Here is a 15,854-nt window from a genome sequence, read left to right as displayed (position 1 = left end):
GGCAAGCCACCTACGGAATTTTAAACATTCTAGCAGTCGCATATTTTCTTTTTTTCTTTTCAGTTTTTATTTATTTTTGAGAGAGAAAGAGAACAAGCACGGGGTGGGGAGAGAAGGAAGGGGGGTGGGGGGGTGGGAGAGGATCCCAAGCAGGCTGTGTGCTGTCAGCACGGAGCCGGATGCAGGGCTCCAACTGAACTCACATGCCATGAGATCATGACCTGAGGCCCGAGACAAAATCAAGAGTCAGACGCTTAACGGACTGAGTCACCCAGGCACCCCATTGGCAGCCACGTGTTTCAAAAAGTGGATGGAAAAAGAGAAAATTCACGTTAGTAATACGTTTTATTTAACTCAATATCTAACATAGTATCATTTCACCATGTAATCAAGAACATTAATGAGCTGTTTTACATTTTTTCTAAGTATTCAAAATCTGATATATATTTTACAGTTAGAGCAGATCTCAATTTGGATGCAATATTTTCATTGGAAATACCTGATCTGTGTTCAGATTCCCTAAAATACACATTGCACAAGTAGAGCTGTATTCACATGGTCCACTATCCTTGCTACCTCTCATTTCTTATGTGGGATGAAATGAATTCTTGTTGGGGTTTCCGGTTATCGCTCAATGAGTTGGTCCATCACCCACACCGTTTTTCTTATGTGAAAGTGATCACTGATCAATGACCATGCTGAGATTGTGAGCCCCTACTCTGCAAAGAAACAAACAAACAAAACAAAAAAAACTGGAAACTGGGAGCTACATTTGTTCACCTCCTTGCTTGGCTTACGTGGTAACAAATACCTTTTTTTTTTTTTCCATAGATTAACTGAACTGAGTAGGTTGGAAATTATTGGGATTGTATTGTTACTTTTTTTTTCATTGAAACAATCCAGTTTCCTTAGGGAGAGCTCTTTCTTTGCCCCCTATAATTCAATAGTTGCATATAGTGGGTCACGGGGTGCTGACAGTGCAAAGGACTCATGGCCAAACACAAGCAGCTAACACTTGTCCCTTTCTGGCAATACTTGTGGACAGCTTGGATCAGCAAGGAGGCAGCAGCTCCTGTAGGGAACGCCCAGCGAGGCTTTGGGTTGAATGACAGGTCATGAGCTGCCGGTAGAAGGCCGGTCTACAGAATGGTCTTACAGAATGGTCTCTAGAATCATGTAAAGACAGCACAGATCTAACCACTCCTAGTCTGGTGCCAGGGAAAACTATTTCCGCAGAAAACATGGGTGCCAGAGCCACCAACGCTGTCCTCACATTCTCCTCTCCTTGGGATGGCTCAGCCTGGTGGGGCCTCGGATTTTTTTAATCTTTTTCTTACTAGTTTTTTGATTCGAGGAGGGAAGAGACAGCTCCAGCTCCCTTTTCTTGGCATCCCAGTCTTCGTCCCTCTGGTCCAGAGGCAGCCCCTTCTGCCTGGCAGTGCGGCGATGGTCCTGGCACTCGGGCTCGGCCCTGGAGAGGGGCAAGATGGCGGCTCTCAGTACCCGGATGGGAGAGCCTGTGTGGTCAAGATGGCGGCTCTCAGTACCCGGATGGGACAGCCTGTGTGGGCAAGATGGCGGCTCTCAGTACCCGGGTGGGAGACTCTGGGCTGGCATCAGCGTGGGCGTCTCTTCCAGCCCTCTGCACACAGCCCCGCCACCTCAGGAGTCCCGGAGAGAAAGAAGGGGGCCAAGCTCCAGCATCTCGAAGTGTACGCTTCGGGACCTCGGACACTAAAGAAGCTACTGAGGTGGAGAAAAATGGCATGCCCAGAGTGGGAAGTTCATAGAAGGATGGGCACTTAGCGTGTAGACGACACTGCTAATGCTGAAGGACTCACATTCACAGAGCCACCAGCATATTACTAGGATGCTGTTTTCCTTCGTTTCTTTTTCCATTGTATTTTTTCCTTAATTATAAAACCATGTACATTTGTTGCATAAGATTTTATTTTTTTATTAAAAAAAATTTTTAAATGTTTACTTATTTTTGAAAGAGTGAGAGTGCAAGTGTGAGAGGAACAGATGGAGAGGGAAACGCAGAATCCGAAGCAGGCTCCGGGCTCAGCTGTCAGCACAGAGCCCCACGCAGGGCTTGAACCCACGAACTGAGAGAGCATGACCTGAGCCAAAGTTGGTGCTTAACCATCTGAGCCGCTCAAGCACCCTTGTTGTATAAGAATTTAAAATATGGAAACATTTAAAAAAGAAAAGTAGCCATAATCACATATGTATTATTTGTATATAGAAGGATTTGTGAAAAGAATACTTACACGATATATAGATAGGTGGTAGATATGGAACAATAGAAGAGGTAAGAGAGGAATGGGTAAATAGATCATCATACACACATGGACAAAGAAAAGCAGACAACAGTATCGTTTGAAGTAGTTCAAGTACAAAGTTTTACAAAAAGCACAGTTCAATCTTTATTATTCAATTTTTATCTCTTTAGATAGCAAACCTGCTTGTCCCCTTAACAACAAGAAGTGACCGCTCCGTATTTAGACCACATAACATCCTTCCTCTGCCCTGCTCTTTTTGGGCTTTGCCACCTTCTATCCCATAGTAGCACTATTTATGTAAACAAGTATCTCCCCTCTCACACAGGGAACTTGACATCCAACACTGTATCTGATTTATCTTTAAATCCTTTGTGGTATCGAGTTCAAAGCAGTGGGCATGGTAGGTAGGGCTCCAAAATATTTGTTGAATGCACGGCTTAGAGGAAGCCGAACCAAAAGTTGAATTATTTCACTAGGACCCCTGGGATATTCAGCAAGTTGTCAAATACTGTCCAGGCTTTTTCTGAAATTCTCTTATATCCTTTCTTTTCATCATCCTAGCCCAGGAGAGCACCTACTTGCAACATGAGGCATTAAGAAATTCCTCAGTGACCTCCCTACTTATGGTCTGAGTGCCTCCAATCCTAGCTGCATACCACCCCTGCTGTCTCTTCCCCTACAGAAGGGACTTTGCTAGAGCATCTGTTTCCTCTCCTCAATGCCTAGATGAGTTCACACTCATCTGCTCGCCCATCCCATAATGGTCACCCACCCACCCAACCTTATTCTCCACTTCTCTCTAGCATGAGTGGTGTACTTAGCCAGGCCACTCATCCTTTCACTCCCCCTCCACTCCCTCACACGTATGCACAACCCCTGCACACTTCCGACTTGGTGCCCTTCTCTCCAAATCAAGAATCTTTCTCCCTCCTGCATTAGTCAGGCCTTAGCTATCTTTCAAGGTCCAGATTAATTTCCTCTTAACCAGGATTCCTTCTCTCTAACCCCTTTCAACTGTCAAAAGGGAAGTTCCACATGGAAGATGATGATACCTAAACATGACTTACACGTGATGTGGCTGATCGTTGTTGTTTTCGTCGGCTCAGCCCTGCAGGCCCACTTTTCCTGGTAATAGCACCCCACCCCCACCCCCACTATTTGGAGGAACCACCCATCTTCCACTTCAGTTATGCTGGGCTCATGTATCATGCTTATCCACCCACGGGTCACTAGGAAGGGGATGAGATTATGCAGAGAGGTTCAGCAGAGGACAGCCAAGGATAAGATGCTGAGGAATTTCAGCATCTAAAAGGCAAGCGAGAATCAGAGCCCAAGAGAATCATGAGAAGAAATGATCAGATAGGTGCAAGGAGAAATAGAAGACAGTAGCATCAGAGAGGATAAAAAGTTATCCAAGGAGACATGCCAAAAGAGAAGGGCAGTCAAATACCAAATTAAGGGAGATGAGAACTGATAAGAGGTCACTCATTTAGCAACAAGGACCTCCCCGGATGAGCACTGATTAAGACAACAGTGGGGAAGAAGCGCAAAGGTGGGTGAGGAAGGAGAGACGATTACACAGAGTAACATTCAAGTAGCATAGAAATGCAGGAAGAGAAAAGAAACAGCAGACAGTTAGAAGGACCTCTAATCGTTTGTGTGCTTGTTCCATAAGATCTATTTGAACAGGTTCAAAGGCCAATGAGGACTGAAGGGAAGGAGTAGAAAAAAAGCCAAAAATACAGAAGAGAGGGTAAAAGATGCAACAGAGAGTATGGGAACGATGGCCCTGTAGGAGGTACAAAGATTTGGATCAGGGCCTATATGGAGAGGTAACACTTCTCCCAGAAGGACAGACAGGAAGGTAAGAAGGAACGGATGTGGTGTATATACCACATGTAGGTGTAGGAGGTTGAAATACATATGCTCTTGGCTTCAATCTTCTCTATGAAGGGGAAAGCCTACTGTCTGAGGAACAGGTGGAGGTACGATGGGGACGTGAGTCGTCAATGAAGGAGCAGGACAAGAAGGGATAGTCCAACTGTTCTGAGGGCTCAGCTGAAGACAGGAATTCCAGAATTTCTGATGGTGCCTGTGTACGTCGTTGTGGGCTTTTCTCCACCAGGACAGGCACAGGAGTGGCGAAGACAGACACTGACTCAAGGGTGGGAATGCTGGGTCATATGGTACAGAAGGACAAACGGTTGGAAACTTAAGAATCATGGGAACAGAGTGGAAGAAGCAGTGTATCATGGCGTCCAGATGGCAGATAGATGGAAGATCGTGGAACCTTCAGGCAGACGACGGATCGGGAGGGAAAGAAGAAGCTGAATGAGAAGAGGTCTTGATGCATTCAAATCCCTGTGTGGTGATCCAGCAACTGGCAGAACGAAGAGAGGGAACCATGCCCACATAGTGATATGTTAAGAGTTTTTAAAAGTTCAGAGAACAATGCTGCAGATGCTGAGGTCCCCAATGGATGACGCTCACTGAATGTAGGGAATGATGCAGGATTGGGGAGAAGAGTCTTCGAGTCAGGACTCAAGGTTCTGTCTCTTTAACCTCCAAATCACCTCAATCATGATATTTATTTATTTATTTATTTTTTTTGAGATAGAGAGAGAAAGAGAGACAGAGCACGTGCATGTGTACACGTGGCGGAGGGCAGAGAGAAAAAGAGAGAGAGAATCCCAGGCAGGCTCTGTGCTCAGCACGGAGCCCAACACGGGGCTTGATCCCACAACCCTGGGATCATGACCTGAGCCAAAATCAAGAGCCAGGGGTTTCACAGACTGAACCACCCAGGCACTGCTTGAGTATTTTTTACTGTGGAGCACCTTCTTAAGAGAAGGTCTCTTTGGTTACTTCTACAGATATCCAACCTCATTGTAAGCAACTATTTTACTTAACAGACGATAACTTTATCTTCAAGTTCTTAGAAGGTGATTTCACGGTCATCCCCCTTCCCCACCATGAACTGCCCTGCCCTGGAGTCAGATTTGCTACGGATCTCATTTTGGTTTTCAGGCAATGCCACCGTCATTCTGTTACTTTACTGCCTCGTGTACGAACTACTGATTAACCCAACCGGATCATAAATTCCTAAATTTTATTTCCATGCCTCCCGAAGCTGTAACTGTCACGTGCATCACTGACACTTCATTCCATTTGAATGTGTGGGTGAGAGAAAAGATTAGCGAATGCTAGAAAAGTCCTTATGTTAGGTGAGTGTGAGAATAGAAGATTCATAGGCGAACAGCAATTTTAAAAGGTAGAAGGGACCTTACAGCTGATAGCCTAATTCACCAGGTTCATTTTTAATACGAAAACTGAGCCAGCAAGGTGGCTTAACTTGCCCAAGGTCACATAGCTAGTATGAATACCTTTCAGGAATCTGCAGGGGCTGCATGAATCTTGTCCCACGTCCCATTGGCAAACTTGGTGTCTCACCTCTCTTATCTGAGATAATTTTTGTATAATCTAAAATAGTAATTATAACAATGAGATGTTGTTAACATTGTTATAAATATGTATCATTAAAATAACTATAATTTTGGTATAATACAAAAACAATAGATTTCACAAAATCTGCAGCAATGTCGCTTCCACCTAAACTAGTCATTTCTGTGAAAAGTTAATAAAAACAACTCAGACAACTGTTAGCTGAATTTGCTCATTCCCTGGGATGGGCCCGAGACCACTGAGTTGGCAGATATCTTGATCACAGGCTCCTGTTTCTCTGCCACTTCTCTAGCTGGAAATAAAGGAAACTTACTTCTCCAGAAACGCCACACAGGCGGTCTGCCCATAGATCTGTGCGATCCTCTTCGGCGTGTCTCCAAAGAAGTCGGGGGCGTCGATGGCCGCATGCAATGCATGGAGAATTTTGAGCACATTCACGTGGCCTGACTCAGCTGCAAAATGAGCTGGGGTCCAGCCCACATCAGTCACCAGGCAGGGCCTGGCTCCGTATTCTATAAGGAGCTGCATCACCTCCACATGCCCTTAGATGTAACGGGAAGAAACGGGAAGAAACGGGAAGAGGTTAAGATTAAAATGTCTCTGCCCCCGCGGAGGCCAGAACTAGCCTAGGTTGTCCAAAAGAAGGGAAGACATTTGCTGGGAAGCCCCTCCTCACCCTCCCTCTCCTTCCCCCGCCCCTTCTTACCAGGGACGCAGTGCCCCACTTCACCCCATGAACCTTGCTCCTACCAGAGGCCTGGGCCCTCCAACTATTCCCTCTACTCCCTCCCTCCAGGGCATTCCCTTCCCCCCAATCCCTTCCTAGGAATCTTGCTTTCCCTCCTAAGGCGCCCTACTCATGCCTGTAGGGCACTGGTCAGGCTCACTCAGCTTTTGTCAGTCTCAATGGTGATTGAAAAGCAAACATTTTGCAACAACAGGGATGGGCCTTGAGGGCATTACGCTGAGTGGAAATAAGCCAGAGAAAAAGAAATACCTTAGGATCTCACTTGTACGCGGAATCTACAAGAACAACAGCAACAGAAACCTCACACACACACAAACACACCAATATCACTGGTTCAGTGAACAAACTGGTGGTTGCCAGAGGTGGGGGGTAAGGGGTGGGAGAAACGAGTGACGACCGGCAAAAGGTCCAAACATCAGTTATAAAATAAGTAAGTCCCGACGATGCAATGTACCACAGGGTGACTATAGTTAACGAGGCTGTGTTGCAGATTTGAAAGCTGCCAAGAGAGTAGATCTTAAAACTTACCAGAAGAAAGCTTTTTGGTAACTACAAATGGGGACAGATTTTAACTTCAGTTACTGTGGTGCTCATTTCGCAACACATAAAAAAATTTAGTCATTGTGTTGTTGTACCTCTGAAACTGATATAATGCTGTATATTAATTACACCTCGATAAAAAATATTTTAAGTCCCACCGACTTTATAGTTAGCACCAGTTAAGAGCCCAGGCTTTTGGGGACGACGGATGTGGGCTCATACCTGCCAGTAAATAACAGCTGCTGACTATGGCATCCCAGACGAGAAATGAAGGTGTGAGGCTCAGGTTTCCTCATTTGTAAATTAAAAATATGATCACCTCCCTCAGTGAGTTCTTGTGAAGTACAAATGAAACCACAGGCATAATGTATACAGCACAGTGCCCAGCATAAAGCAAGTGTTCACTAAAAGGTGCTTCATTATAGCCACCATCACCTTGGACTTAAGTTTCTGCAAAATTCTACCAACTGATTTCTCTGCATCCAGTCTTGCTTCCTGCCAATCCATTCTCCATATAGAAGTCAAAACAAAATTTTAAAAAGCAAACAGAACACTCTCTTACTTGACATCCTTCCATGGTGTTCCATTGCTGAAGGCCTTGATAGGCCCATTGGCTGCTTTTGCTACTATTCTCCTTGAATTCTGTAACCGAGCCATGTGAGGCATGGGGGTTATAGCAATGAACAAGGCAGAGTCCCTGTCTGACCTCGGCAATGATGTTCCCTTTCTTGTTGGAGGTCAAGAGGGCAGAAGACTAATATCAATTGAGAGCAAATTATGGGCTGGGCACTGTACATGCATTATCTTAGTGAATCCTCACCACAAGATTCCAAGGTAGCATCAGTTTCCATTATGTAGATAACTCACTTAAGGCCCAGAGACATTAAATAATTTGCTGAAGGTGCTACAACCAGTAAGTGGTGGTGCCAGGGTTGAAATGTTCCATTTGGCTCTCAAGAAATGTTCTTTCTACTACCCCCACACAGACTGGTCACTTCACAAATGGTGGGCTCCAAAAGAGGGATTCTACCCAGGCACTGCCCACTCACCTTTGATTGCAGCCCAGTGAAGTGGAGTTCGGTCATTCCAGTCCACATCCTTGTAGTTTGGGTCACAGAGACCTTTCTTCAAAATCTTTTTCACTAAACTGTAATCCCCAACAGCCACAGCTTGGTGAAGCTTTGTCATGTCTGACATTTTGGTCGATTCCATGACTGAAATAATGGGGGGGGGGGGGGGGGGGAAACATGCCCCTTAGGAAGTTCTCTACAGCTCTTTCTTCTCAGTACGTGATTCCACGGGATTCTTTACCATTTACTTTCTTTCTCCGCTCACAAATTTGCATGTGTGTGCCCTGCTGAGGGTGTATTTGGATCTCAGCCACCATGGTTAGTACATGCCAGTCCCTTACCTAAAATCTATCGAGGCTCCCCTCTGCCTCCAGGCATACAGGCTGAATTCATGGGCTGGCATTTTCTATTTGGCCTCAAACCACTTTCCAGTGCTATCTCCAGTTCCCGTTCCAAAGTGCTGGTAGTGCGATTCTGAATTAGTTGTGGGATTCTGCGCCTTGGCTTTCTCATCTATAACCCGGAGACAACTTGCCGGAGTTGTTGTGAGGGTACAATGACAATCCGTGTGAAAAGTTTACTGACTGAATGCAGAGAAGGGACTCCAGAGAAAGTTAATACTGTTGGCACACCAATTCAGATGGACTAGATATAAACATGCAAACAACACGGCTGCAAGTTATCTACAACATTAACGCAGAAACCGACAGTTCTCAAACTACAGTCTACAGATGCTTAGGAATCTCTAGGACTCTTTCAGGGGATGCATGCAGTCAAAACTATTTTCATTATAATATGAAAATGCCATTGGCCTTGTTCACTGTGCAGACATTTGCCCTGAGGGTTGAAAAGCAATGAGGTACAAAGCTGCTGTTGCCTCAGCATGAAGCAAGGCAGTGGCATCACACACGGAGAGTCAAAAACAAACGAAAAGGGGGGCACCTGGGTGGCTCAGTCGGTTACGCGTCCGACTTCAGCTCAGGTCATGATCTCACAGTTCGTGAGTTCGAGCCCCGCGTCGGGCTCTGTGCTGACAGCTCGGAGCCTGGAGCCTGCTTCAGATTCTGTGTCTCCCTCTTTCTCTGCCCTTCCCCTGTTCATGCTCTGTCTCTGTCTCAAAAATAAATAAATATTAAAAAAAAAAAAAACGAAAAGGTAGTTTCAACCAAGAAACTAAAGTAGTAAGAACTATGCATGTTGACCCTTAATTGCATGACTTCACAAAAGTTATTTTAAAAGATTCTGTAATGAAATGTGTCAACATTTGGGAAGTCTGCATAAGTCCGTGAACTGATGTCTTCCAAATGACAAGTGGATGATGTTACAAAATCATGCATGGGTAAAGAGACCTATTCAAGATAGACCTGTGGATTTTAGTGAGAGAGAGGACAAAAAATACACTGAGGTTGTTTCAGATTCCAAGTCACTAAAAAACACAACCATGTGTCAGTTTGGGCACAGTATCAGAGAATATCTGCAGTTATCTGAAAAGGCTACAAAATACTCTTCCCTTTCCCAATTCCCTTTTCCAATATATGTGGAACCAGATTTTCTTTCAATATTTCAGCCAAAACAACAAACTGAATACAGAAGATCTAAGAACCCTCCTATCTTCTATTAAGCCACATATTATAGGGATTCAACTACATAAACACATACATACATACATACATAAACAATGTTACTCTTCTCATTTCTTTTGCTTTAGAAAATGTAATTATTTTTCATAAAAATATTTTTATGTTATGGTATATTAATGCAATGTATATTGCATTAATGCAATGTATATAAATGCCTGCATTTTAATTTCTAATAAGGTAAATTTATTATTTAAAGGTAAAGGTATTTAAAGGTAAAGGAGTCCTGAGACCATCAAGTTTGGGAATTACAGATATAAACAAAATAAGGGATTGGGATAGAAATTTTTTAAATGTTTACTTATTTTTGAGAGAGAGAGAGAGGCAAACTGCAAGCGGGGAAGGGGCAGAGAGAGAGGGAGACACAGAATCCGAAGCAGGCTCCAGGCTCTGAGCTGTCAGCACAGAGCCTGACGCGGGGCTCAAACCCACAAACTGTGAGATCATGACTTGAGGCGAAGTCGGACCCTTAGCCAACTGGGCCACCCAGGTGCCCCAGGGGTTGGGATAGAATTAAGGAATGAGGAGAGAGCCACGTGCGGTGGGCCCAGCGAGAATGTCTCTTTGATCCCAACATTTCAGTTGAGATCTCAAGAAGAATTTGGAGTCAGCCAGACACATTGTGGCCCAGCAGCAGCAGCACCTAGGAATTTATTTGAAATGTGAATTATTGAGCCTCATATGAGACCTCCTGATGTAGACGGAAATATGAGGACAGCCCTAGAGGGGGAGAGAAGTGCGTAACATAATTAACATGCAATGTCCTAAGTGTTATAATGGCAGTGATTTTTCTGGGGACAGAAGGAAAGGACATTTCCCCAGGCTAGGAAGTGAAAGGGACTTTTTTCCAAAAGTGACCTAAGCCGACTCCCCAAAGGATGAGTAAGAGTTTTCTCGGGCATGGCCATAGTGGAAGATCCAGCCCAGGCAACAGCGCATCGGGAGTGGGGAGGGAGGCACATTCTGCAAAGAGCAAGTGGCTCTAACTGACGTACAGACCAAGGATCCACAAATGTTTCCTATAAAGGGCTGGATAGGAGACTTCTTAGCCTTTATAGGCCAAGAGGCAAAACTCAAGGCGATTATTTAACGTTACCTAACTATTATGCAACAAGAGAAAACCTCTTGCCAGAGGCGGGCCATCCTGGGAGGGGAACGATTGGTGGTGGTGGGTGAGCGTCCTTTGTGCCACGCTCATCTGGAGACATTCTCAGGGCCAAGAGCAACCAGCCTGGGGAGGAGGGGTCTGGCTGAAAGGATGGTCACTTGCCCTTTACTCCAGTGATGCCCAGATCCCAGCATGCCCTCTCTCCTCTCCAACAGCCCAATCAGTTCAAGTTGACAGCTGGTGGGAGGCAAGGTAACTTGGCTGGACCATTCCTATTGCTCACTGCCTACAGCAGAGTCCCCAAAGTATAGGCGCTGACCAGCAGGGCCCTGGGCAGGGACTAGGCACAGCCGTGAGCTCAGCGGACAAGTGCTAAGAGCAGACTAGAGAGCAGTTAGCTCTCCAAAGCTCACCGTGCTTGCCCCCCGAGAGCCACCCTCATAAGTGGTGACCACATGCCTGGAAAAATGGAGTGAGCCACACTTGGCCCGTAGACCGTAGTTTACCAACCTCTGGTCCATAGAAAGCATCTGGGATCTTGTTAAAATGCAGATTCTGATTCAGTAGGTCTAGGAGGAGACCTGAGACCCTGCATCTGTAACAAGTCAACACGACAACTACCAGTTCATAGACCGCACTGAGTAGCAATGTCTCTGGCTACAAGGCAGGGGAGAGACCTGAAGTAAGGGAGAAGCAGTAGGGATGCGGCTGTTGTTCCTCACTGAAGGACTACGTGAAAATTACTGGTGAGTTTTAAAAAATAGATGCCCAGGGGCGCCTGGGTAGCTCCGTCGGTTAAGCGTCCGACTTCGGCTCAGGTCACGATCTCGCAGTCCGTGAGTTCGAGCTCTGCATCGGGCTCTGTGCTGACAGCTCAGAGCCTGGAGCCTGTTTCAGATTCTGTGTCTCCCTCTCTCTCTGACCCTCCCCTGTTCATGCTCTGTCTCTCTCTGTCTCAAAACTAAATAAACGTTAAAAAAAAAATAAAAAATAAAAAAATAGATGCCTGGGCCTCGGCCTGAAGTGCTTCAGAGTCACTAGATGTGTCGGACAAGGACATGCCTTTTTGCAGGAAGTGAGCGCTCAGTATATATTAGGTAAGAGAAGATGGCATGGGATGTGTTTCCTCTTTTTGGCTTGTTTGTTTTAGTAAGAAAACCCTTACACCGGAGGATTTGATCGATGATAAATCAAATCGTGAACAAGTACTGGAGGCTTTCCGACCTGCAGGTGTCACAAAAAACAAACCATTTTTAGAATCAGTTGTCTGGAAGCCTCTGCTTACATTTCACACCAACCTTTAACCAGGTTTGGGCTTAAGTCAACTCCATTGGGGTCACGTTTGTGTTCATACCAAGGAAATTCCACAACTTCCCACAGAGAAGTTGCAATTCAAGTAGAAGTTTCCAATGAGTAGCTACATTTATTTGCAGAGAAATTGATGAAGTGATCCTAAAACTTCATATGGAAATACAAAGGACTCAGAATAGGCCAAACAATCTTGCAAAAGACCACAGTAGGAGGACTCAAACTTCCAGATTTCTAAACTTACTATAAAGATACAGTAACCAAAAAACTGTGATACAAAGTACATTGTGTGGCATAAAAATAGATACAGAGAGAGAAAAGGGACAGAATTGGGAGTCCAGAAATAAACGCTTACATTATGGTCATTGGCTTTCAGCAAAGGTGCCAGGAAAATCGTAGTCTTTCCAAATGGTGCTGACACAGTTGGGTATTCACATACTCAAGAATTAAGTTAATCCTTTCCCTCATGCCACACACAAAACTTAAAATGAATTGCAGATTTATAGAAGACCTAAAACTAAAACATTTAGAAGAAAACATGGGAGCAAATCTTCATTACTTTGGGTTAGACAATGAAACGGTTCATAGACAGGACGGCAAAAGCACAAGAAACAAAAGAAAACAAACAGATAAATTGAATTTTACCAAAATTAAAAACTTTTTTTCTACAAACAATACCTTAGGAAAAGTATAAAAGCAAATATGGGAGAAAATATTTGAAAATTATATATCTGACAAGAGATTTGTATCCAGAATACATACAGAACTCTTACAATTCAACAATAAAAAACAAAAAGCTCCATTAGCAGTCGTCAAGGAGTATAAACAGAAGTTTCTCCAAAAGAATAGGCACATGAAGATATGCACAAAATAATAAGCACCTGAAAAAAATGCTCAACATCATTAGTCACGGAGGAAATGCAAATGAAAACCATACTGAAACACCACTCACACCCTCTAGAATAACTGTAATCAAAAAGACAGACAATGTCAAGTGTCACTGAGGATGTGGGGAAATTGAACCCCTCACAGATGTGGTAGGGATATAAAATGGGGCAGCTGCTTTGGAAAACAGTTTGGCAGTGCTTCAAAAAGTTAAACATAGACTTATCATATGACCTGTAACTCCACACTTAGCTATTTACCTACAGAAATGAAAATACATATCCACACAAAAACTTGTTACACGCATGTTTCCAGCAGCATTATTCATAATAGCCAAGAGTGGAAACAACCCAAATGTCCCTTAGTAGGTGAATGCATGAATAAAATGTGGGAGTTCATACAATGTAACATTATTTGACAAAGAAAAGGAATAAAGTCCTGACACCTGATACAACACGAATGGACCTTGAAAACGTGCTAAATGAAAGAAGCCAGGCGCAAGAGACCACACATTGTAAGATTCCAATTATGTGAAGTGTCCAGGATAGGCAAATCCACAGAGATAGAGAGTAGATTATTGATTGCCTGAACTGGGAGGAGGTGGGGGTAGGAAGTGACTACTAATGGGGATAGGATTTCTTTGCGCGGGGGGGGGGGGGGGGGGGAGGTGATGAAACGTTCTAAAATTAGGCAGGGGCAAGTGAGGCTTTCATAACTTTGAATATATTAAAAACCACTGAATTATGTACTATAAATAAATGAATTTTATGGTATGTGAATTATAGCTCAATAAAGCCGTTTAAAAACAATAAATGAGGGGGCGCCTGGGTGGCTCAGTCGGTTAAGCCTCCGATTTCAGTTCAGGTCATGATCTCACGGTTTGTGGGTTTGAGCCCCGCGTCGGGCTCTGTGTTGACAACTCAGAGCCTGGAGTCTGCTTCCGATTCTGTGTTGTCCTCTCTCTGCCCCTCCCCCCCCCAAAAATAAATAAGCATTAAAATTTTTAAAAAATAAATGATACTGCTAGAGGCTTTCTTTAAAAAAAAAAAAATGTAGAAAACGTCCAATTCATTAGCCTGCAACTGAGTACTGAAATTTAGCAAACTTTCCTTCACATGAATCTTCATAAATTTCATGAAGTGCACCTGAATTTCTGTCTTTCTGGTACAGGAGCCCAAATGTAAAGAAGTAGCCAGTAAATATAAGTTCTAATAATATGAATGATCCATAATAGGTGTAAAAAGCTGAAGGCAGGAGTAATATAAAAATACTTACTCTCTTGCTTGAGATCTGAGGCACCCAGCACAGGCAGGCGTCTTAGGGGCCAGAGGTTTGTTTTGTTCACACCATGGAAACTGGCCCCTCCTTCGTCAGTAAAGCCTGTCAATCAAGGTAGGCCTCCGGGAGGAGGTGCTTGCTGGAGGAAAGGGGACTGCCCCTTTGCTTCCACTGAAGCTGGTCAGCGGTCCTGGCCTGCTTCTATAGTCTGAGTGTGGACCTTGACAGCTTCTCTTCAAGTAGCATTTCATCCAAATGCATGAAAATGGAAAAACAGATTGCCAGTCCACAGGGCACTGTGAAGGAAACACGCTGCCCGGTGACCACCGCGGGGTGTCGTAGATGACATGCACCCCACACTCTCAGAACCAGCTTGAGATCTTGCGCAAGACCCTTAAATTTGCTGAAACTCAATTCTCACCAATAAAAGGAAGTTTTAACACTTTTCTCATTCGGCAACGAAAGATGCTTAGCTGAAATAATTGATAAAGCACCTGCTAACAGGGTGGAGGAAGGAGAAAGCCTTCAGTCAATTTCTCATGGCCTCCTTGTTTTTGATCCCTTATCTAGCATCTCCTATCTTTATGGTGATGCTGGTCTTCCTGTCTCCCTTTTCTCTCTCTCTCCCTCCCTCCTTTCCTTCCTTCCTTCCTTCCTTCCTTCCTTTCTTCTTCCTCCCCCTCTTTATCTCTCTCCCCCTCCCTCTCTTTCTCTTCCCCCCTCTTTCATTCTTTTTTTTTTTTCTTTCTCCTATCATTTCTCTGCTACCTTTCTTCCCACATGTGTTTACTGAATGCCTTATATACTGTACTAGGCTCTGTGGAGAACAAGACTCGTGTTCCTTTCTTCTTCGAGCTGAGAGTCCAAAGTAAAAGACAGACCATGTTGAAAGCATTTACTACATAAATTCAGTATTCCATTAGCAGAGTCCACTTCTTGCAGTGTACAAAGAATTGATATTGTTGCAAGATCAGAATTTATCTTCATCTTATGTTTATAAAGCTTTGTGTGGTATTTCTGTCAAAATTTTATTTTTTTTTTAAATTATGACTGAATGAATGCCTTCATCTGGGGTGAATGTCAATAATCTACCCTCAAGGGTCACTTGCTTATATTGTGATAAGACACAGAGGCCACCCGGCAACATCTATGGGCCAGACATTGACCTTTGGTCACACTGGCTCAAGCACTGGGACTAGCATTTCTGGCTGAAGTGACTGCCGTTGAGTATCTTCTCCATAGAAGCCATTTTTAGATCAGGAAGGGACTTTAGAAATCGTGATTCAAAAATTCATTTAGAGATGAGAATGTTGCGATCCGTTGACATTATGTGAATTGATTAATTCACACAGCCACTGTGTTTTAATGCATCTCTTACCATCTCCCCCTGTCACAGACTTTGAGCCTGAAGTTCTCTCTTGTCCAGCAAGAGAGCGGACACAGAATTAAAATGTGAGAGAGGATGTAATGTCTGGGAGAAGACAAGAGCCCCAAGTAAGGGTCCTTGCTCTATTTTTATTAGGATCAGAAGGC

General features: G+C 44.1%; 1 protein-coding gene across 4 annotated transcripts; it reads right to left on the bottom strand.

Moving 5' to 3' along the window:
• Positions 1 to 326: 326 nt before the first annotated feature.
• Positions 327 to 14,376, bottom strand: ANKRD66 (ankyrin repeat domain 66). 4 transcript variants are annotated; one of them, XM_042986512.1, is made up of 5 exons: positions 14,319 to 14,376; positions 8,085 to 8,249; positions 6,061 to 6,289; positions 1,338 to 1,561; positions 327 to 719 (listed from the first exon to the last, which is right to left on the bottom strand). In XM_042986512.1, the coding sequence occupies exons 2-5, from the start codon at positions 8,245 to 8,247 to the stop codon at positions 715 to 717; spliced, it is 621 nt and encodes a 206-aa protein (XP_042842446.1). In that variant the 5' UTR covers positions 8,248 to 8,249; positions 14,319 to 14,376; the 3' UTR covers positions 327 to 714. The 4 variants fall into 4 exon arrangements, with proteins under 4 accessions (XP_042842446.1, XP_042842444.1, XP_042842447.1 ...); XM_042986510.1 differs by having other exon boundaries at positions 327 to 1,561; XM_042986513.1 differs by having other exon boundaries at positions 327 to 1,471.
• Positions 14,377 to 15,854: the final 1,478 nt, after the last annotated feature.

Source organism: Panthera tigris, chromosome B2 (genome assembly GCF_018350195.1).
Source record: "Panthera tigris isolate Pti1 chromosome B2, P.tigris_Pti1_mat1.1, whole genome shotgun sequence".
In the NCBI taxonomy this organism is placed as follows: Eukaryota; Metazoa; Chordata; class Mammalia; order Carnivora; family Felidae; genus Panthera; species Panthera tigris.
This window is presented reverse-complemented; position numbering and strand designations above follow the sequence as displayed.

Excerpts from the sequence above, each read along its gene's own strand:
- ANKRD66 (XM_042986510.1), bottom strand. The coding sequence starts at position 8,247 with ATGGAATCGACCAAAATGTCAGACATGACAAAGCTTCACCAAGCTGTG. Across the intron at positions 6,290-8,084 it reads TCACTGGGCTGCAATCAAAG|GGCATGTGGAGGTGATGCAG; the intron begins GTGAGTGGGCAG and ends GTTACATCTAAG. Across the intron at positions 1,562-6,060 it reads TGTGTGGCGTTTCTGGAGAA|GCTGTCCCATCCGGGTACTG; the intron begins GTAAGTTTCCTT and ends TTGCCCACACAG.